Raw genomic sequence first — 6,729 nt, 5'->3', positions numbered from 1 at the left:
ATATATATATATATATATATATATATATATATATATATATACACACATATATATATACACACATATACATATACATATATACATATATATGTGTGTGTGTATATTAGGGATGCACGATATTATCGGCATAGTATCAGCCGATATTAGCTTTAATTTAGCGTTAACTTTGGGGCGGCTGTGGCTGAGTGGTTAGAGCAGTCGTCCTCCAATGCAAGAGTTTGGGGTTTGACTCCACCAGCAGTCACATGCCGATGTGTCCCTGGGCAAGACACTGAACCCCTCAATGCAGAGGGAAGAGGGAAGACCTGCTGTGCATTTCTTCAAAATTTAACAAGATAACCACCTAAAAACAATCATTTGTTTAATCGACTTTATAGCAAAGGTGTGTCTCAGTTGAACTTTTCCGTAATAAATGCACTTTAATGGTCAAATCAGCTACATTTTTCTTGGGCGGCGCGACGAAATGAAACTGAATTGACATTTGCTCCAAGAGTTCTGGAGCGTGACGAAGGTGGATTGGTATGGCAAGCCAAGTGTCTCATTAATAGCCACTTTTAGCTATTAATGAGACACTTGGCTTGCCACATTTGTCAAGAACCCTCTAGTGGCTGAAAATGATAGTGTTCAATATTTTCCATGTCAAAATGAATGAAATCATCAGATCCCAGATAAAAATTGGTTTATAAATATGTGGAAATAGCATAAATATGACTCTTTGCTGTATAAGTTGCAGGCATGCTAATTTATGCAAAAAACTTATGCACTGGAAAATACGGTACATGCAAAAATGGTGGACATGTGTGAAAACAGTGCCACTTCAGTTGTACAATGCTTGAATAATGTTTTGTTGTTGTTGCGTTGCCAGAAAGAGAATGATGGAGCCGGTGTTCTTGTTGAAAGAGTTTTCATTGAAAATCTGTATTCTTTATGTGTTTGCAGGTGCAAGATTTCGGACTGCAGCATTTGTTTGGAATGAGGAGTCTTCGGCTATTGTCTCTTGCAGGTGGGATTCATCCAATCTCCTTTTCTTTCTCTTGTATTTCATTTACATACAACTTTAATGTTGAAATAATAAAACTGAACCTGGGCTTGGCTGAAACACTCAACGTACAGTTGGTGTGTGAAAGTCAGCCCTGACTGAGCTCATGAAACAAACTGTTGCTTTTAAATCAACACATAGTCCAGGACTAATGAAGAAGTTCTCCTTCATCCACTGATTTTTTCATTTGACATAATTCATACATTCAAATCACAAAATAGAGCGTTGATGTTGATGCACTCCTTCTGCACGTGTTACTACAACTGTAGGACAAACACCGAGCGACTGGAAACCACAGACACATGTTTAGAAATTAAAACATACATACATGTATGAATAAATAAATGAGAGGATTTGGTAAAAATATATAGTTTAGATTTTAATTTTAGAGCAATTTTTTGCAGCTCTGGTTATTTTAATATGCTAACTAAGATCAAAAAAGAAGTAATGTAATTTAAAACAGACACGGGCAGCATGTGTCCTGAGGGCCACTGTGGTCGGATGTTATTTATTGATGAAAGGGCAGAAGTGGCTGATTGTTTCCTCTGTCTCCTCAGGCTGCCCCCTGCTGACCACCACTGGTCTGTCGGGCCTCATCCAGCTGCAGGAGCTGGAGGAGCTGGAGTTAACCAACTGTCCTGGAGCCACAGCTGAGCTCTTCAAGTACTACTCCCAGCACCTGCCCCACTGCATGGTCATCGAGTAAGACTGACTCATCTGACAGACCGCCATTCTTCAAAACCTCCTCCTCTCAAACCCTTCCTCACTAGTTCACCCAACCTTTCCTCCACTGCTCCTCATGGTCTGACCCCCTCCTCCCCCAGCACCCATCTGAACGGACCCCCTGCTGGCAGTGCGAGAGGCAGGGAGGCGGACGACGGTACGTGCCGGACCCAGAGGAGGGCGGTGTTTGGGCTTCATTTGAAATGCTGAAGTGAAGAGCTGCTGTGACGTCTTGTCTGACAGCAAGTTTCTGTTTCTAAATCAACAAACGCTTTGAGTTGCTGAAGAGAGCCGCTCTGAAGATGTTGATTTATTGTATCTTTTAGAGAAAGGATACCGAAGGAAGAAATGTGCAACTCCAGATGCAGCTTGGAAGAAAGAGACTTTTGAAGTCACACTTGTACACCACAAACACTCATCACCACACAGGATACGTAAAGTCCTCCAGACCTTCCATCTTCCAGTGTCAACTCACCGCAGCTTCACTCTTTCTCTCAGAAGGTCTCACAGGTCGCGTGGCAGCTGGACGAGCAGGAAGCAGTTCAGGAGGCAAAGAACGAGCGAAGACCGTCTCTTCTTCTGTGGTCAACATGTGCCGTTGACTCGCAGCTCTCACCTTTTCTCACTTCTGTCTTATCAAAACGTGTCAAAAGAGAGATTGGAAAAACTGTTTACAGAGTTTTGTTTTAGGGGAAGTTGCAAGTTTGTTTGATTTGCTTGATTATTGCTTTATTTAGTGTTTTATGAATTTTGCACATGTTCATTTGACAGCTGTTGTAAAACGAGGAGACACGATGGAGCCGGCAGTCACATGGAAAGCTCTGCAGGAAAAACAAACGTCTTCACTCAGAAGATGACTGGAGCAGAATCACAACACAAATAACTAATGACAGTTAAAAAGTGCTTTCTGTTTATCTCCTAACACGTAAATGTGTTGGTACCTTCTACAAAAATCAAACATAGCTGATGATACTAGGAACAAAAGTTTTGTCTCATCTGTCTCAGAAAGTTTAATTCTAACGTTGAATCCATTTTGCTGAACCGTCTGTGTGTTCTTCCATCATCAGGATTCAAATGGGACAGACCTCTGAAGTCAGTGCAAAGGATTCTGGGTGGTTTCCTTGACTCTTTTCTACCATCCGTCTGATCAACCTGGGGTTGCAGTTCCTCTTGCGTCCATGTTCTGGAAAGTTGTCTACAGTTCCATGAACATGATACTTTTAATGTCACAGTCAGCGTGGTCAGAGGAACAGGAAGCAGCTTGGAGATGGTAGAACTCATGACCTTTACCGTGCAACTCTTATTTTTTAATTATATTAAACTGAGCTTGTAAGAAACAATTTTCTTTTTTTCAGTTCTAATTAGTTTTTATTGTTCTAAATTATTAAGAAATATTAGTTTTGATGTAAAAACACCCCCGACAACAAAGTGTAACCTGAGAGCTTATCTTTAACCTTTACTGGACCAGCCAGTTATCACTGAAACTCTTTTGCAAGGCAGGTCTAAAGGCTGCCTAGTAATCAAACTCCACACAGAAAGACCCCAAGTCCAAACTGGGGATTGATCCCTGCACCTTTTTGCTGTGAGGCAACAGAGTTAACCACTAAGCCATTGTGCAGCTCAACACAAAAGTTAAATGTTGGTAATAAATAGAGCTTGCAGCACGTGGCCTGTGGCGTCCTTCGGGTTTTGTCTCACAGAGGACCAGCCGGCCCACAGAAAGGTGCGGGTTCAAAATTAATTTGATGGTGAGTGAAGAATTATTTTTTTTTTTTGTATTTGACATCAGTTTTAATTTGTGGTGAAATGTTTGAGAAGCAGTTCTCATTTACAGATGTGACATGTTTGGTGTTTAATAACATGACCACCACTGAGAAGACCATTTAAAGTCATTTATTGAGGAGCTTCGCTCGGTCCGAACACGAGCTAACTCCAGCTAACTCCAGCTAAGTCAAGCTAACTCCAGCTAACTCCAGCTAAGTCAAGAGTCGCTGGTGAGCCGCGCTCCTGCTTCCTGCCTCAGACGTGTTGACTGAAGGAGCTGGACGAGTGTCAGACAGTATTAGTTGTGCCAAATGCATCCACTGCAGCGCAGGAACCGTGTCGCTGCTTGGAACTGACTCCGGTGAAACGAACTGTACGGACGATGCAGACCATGCATGCTTCCACTCAGTCTGCGCTCGGGGCTCATTTTAGACGTCGTTCAGCATCTCTTTGATGTACAGAAGTATGTTTATTTATTCATGTATTTATTGATTTCTATTAATGTGCGTCTATTTTGGCACAATTTATTTATTAAAGAGGCATTAACAGTTTTGTTTTAGTTTTGGAAAATGCTTTGGATATGAACTAAATTGCAATTTGTCATTATTGTTGTTTTTGTTGTGACATTTTAGGCGCCCTGAGAAGACGTATGTCCCGAGCACCAGTGCTCATTAACATGACACCAGTCACGATACACTGTAGTATATTTTGCTGTGTGCTGGTCTGTGTCAGCTCTGTATTGCTGTCTGCTCTCTGCAGTGAGGGACTCTCAGCAGGATTCTTCTATTTATTGTCATCGTGCTGAATGCAGATAATCAGAAAAGTTTATGACATCATCAACCTTGTCATCACCAAGCGATGTTTACACTAACTGTTTAAAAAGAGGCTACATCCCTGAGGATTCTGTGGAACTCCATACAGACAAAACAACTGAATGTAAAATACAACTTTGATCAGATCTGAGCAGAAATCAGCTTCACAAGATTTCTGCTGAATGGGTTGAAAGTGCATGTGACGTGCACATCCTACTAATACAAAAACTGGAAGAATACATATTAATATTTAAGAAATTTGACATAATACAACATTTTACCCATTTTGTCACAAACCTGGCATATTTGCTTTTCAACTTGGTGCAGCCAAAGTGAAAGAGGACGCGACATCAACGGGGAACTTTTTGCTCTTTGCTTATTGTAACGATATTATTTGAAGTCCGACTCTTCTTCATTTCTCTGATAGAGACTCAAAAAACAAACCTCCGACTCTTCTCTGCTGTCTGTGTTGTTGTAGCATGCTCTGCTTACATGCAGGCGTTCCCCTTAATCTGTCACTGTTACTGATGATGTCACTTCCTGTTACTGCGCATGACAATATCTCAACAACTGTTTATTGTAGCGGAGTGAAATCTGTTTTGCAATACATCATTAGTTTTTTGGTTTTTTCAAACAATGCATTCAGAATACTTACAAAAATTTGATGACATGGGCACTTTAAGTGTCACATGTTAAAATGTCAATGTATACAAAACAAAAGACACTAAATGTCTGCTGTTTTGGTTTATAGTTTAACTCGTTGTTAAAATCAATTTAATGTTCATTTAAGAAGTCCAAAACTCTCAAAGTAGCAATAAAAGATGCTAAGCTCTGGTCATAGGTGTCACAGAAATTGTATTTAGTTTTGGTTTGTAGACTTAATGAGTTGCCACTTACCAGGTTTCTAAAGGATACTATAGATGCTATAAAAACCAACAGAAACACAAAGCCAAGCCACCAAACAAAAACAGTTATTCAGATATAACCCTAAAAGGTTTGACAAACTGAGCTATTGGATAAACTTGATGATTTTGGCTCTCCTGTAATTCAAAAAATTACTTTATTGTGAAAAATCAGTCAAAACTCACAGAATGTTGACTCATTTGGGGTTGATACCTAAGTTCAGTGTTACGGCCACATTTCCTGTCTTCAAAGAATATGTTAGAAAATACATTTTGCACCAAAATGAAAACTCTTTCTGAAAGTAAAAACATAATTTGATAGGATGGTCAGTATTTTTGTTGCTGAGGTTCCAAAGGATCCACAGGTCAGTTTACATATCATGAGCTCTCATGCAATCATTCCTTCTCTGCAAACAACCAAGCTTTCTACAGCGCATCATCTCAGTTCATGTTGGAACTTTCTATACCTGTCAGCAGTTTCCTGTCATCTGTCTTCATTTTGTTACAACCCTTGTACAGCACAACTTTAAGTAAACAGTAAAATAAATACTGACAGTTTACTGAAAACGTTGAAACCAACAGATTCTGTGTGCTCTTTTAGTGTCACTGTAATGTTTTTGTTCATTTACTTATTTAATTTTACACGATTTTACCAAATGACTGGAACAACCACACACTCTCCAATTGCCAAAACAAAACAATGCTAATCCATCCTTCATTGTCTTTTCAGGCACAAAGCAAGAAGCATTTGTTCACGTCATGGCCAGGGTCCTCATTTATGAAGTGTATGCACAAAAAGTGTGCACGCACCAGGTTTCATGCACACGTCCAGGTGCATCAACCTGACCAGCTGTGAGAATGTGCTTACCGCCTCCATGGTATCAAAATACTGGTGCAACACTGACATTCACCTAAACGCACTGAAATATGATCTCTGAACTCAGATGCATTTAAACACCATTTTTAAAGAGATTTTTTTTAGATTATTTAAATCTGAACGAGGTTTCTTAAATTATGGTCAAATGAAGATGTAAGCACGTCAGTGAGTGCACGTCTGCGAGGAGCACAGGCAGATGAGGAGCATAAGATGTGGTTGAACTGTGTGAGGGGCAACGTCATGCTCACTAAACAGAAAACGATGTCACATCAGAAAATTAATTCACCACTCACTTTTGATGATTCCTCAGATCAACAAGGTACAGACAATGACATGTCCATAAAAGCTGCAATTAGTTGTGTCATTGTGGAGCACTGACAGCTGTGGAGCTGCTGAGAGACATCACTAATTGAATTGGGAGGCAGTTTGCTTTGGGAATCACCAATCAATAACTGATCAATACTAATCAGTTACTTCTCAGCTGTCTCTGAGTCATGCCATGCCAGTTGGATGAGAATCAATTCAGTTCAGTTTATTTATAAAGCGCCAAATCACAACAAAGTTGTCTCAGGGCACTTTACAGAAACATTCACATAAAAGCCAATTAGTAAA

General features: G+C 40.1%; 1 protein-coding gene across 1 annotated transcript in view; it reads left to right on the top strand.

The window, feature by feature from the left end:
• The window catches only part of fbxl16 (F-box and leucine-rich repeat protein 16), a 103,995-nt gene extending 101,199 nt beyond the window's left edge, over positions 1-2,796 (top strand). Inside the window, exons 6-7 of the mRNA XM_037688790.1 lie at positions 940-1,003; positions 1,597-2,796. Coding sequence (XP_037544718.1) covers positions 940-1,003; positions 1,597-1,745 — 213 coding nt within the window. The 3' untranslated portion in view covers positions 1,746-2,796. The remainder of the gene's footprint in view (positions 1-939; positions 1,004-1,596) is intronic.
• Positions 2,797-6,729: the final 3,933 nt, after the last annotated feature.

Source organism: Nematolebias whitei, chromosome 15 (assembly GCF_014905685.2).
Source record: "Nematolebias whitei isolate Nwh7 chromosome 15, NemWhi1, whole genome shotgun sequence".
In the NCBI taxonomy this organism is placed as follows: Eukaryota; Metazoa; Chordata; class Actinopteri; order Cyprinodontiformes; family Rivulidae; genus Nematolebias; species Nematolebias whitei.
The sequence above is the reverse complement of the archived record's forward strand: the minus strand, read 5'-3'. Positions and strand labels throughout refer to the sequence as shown.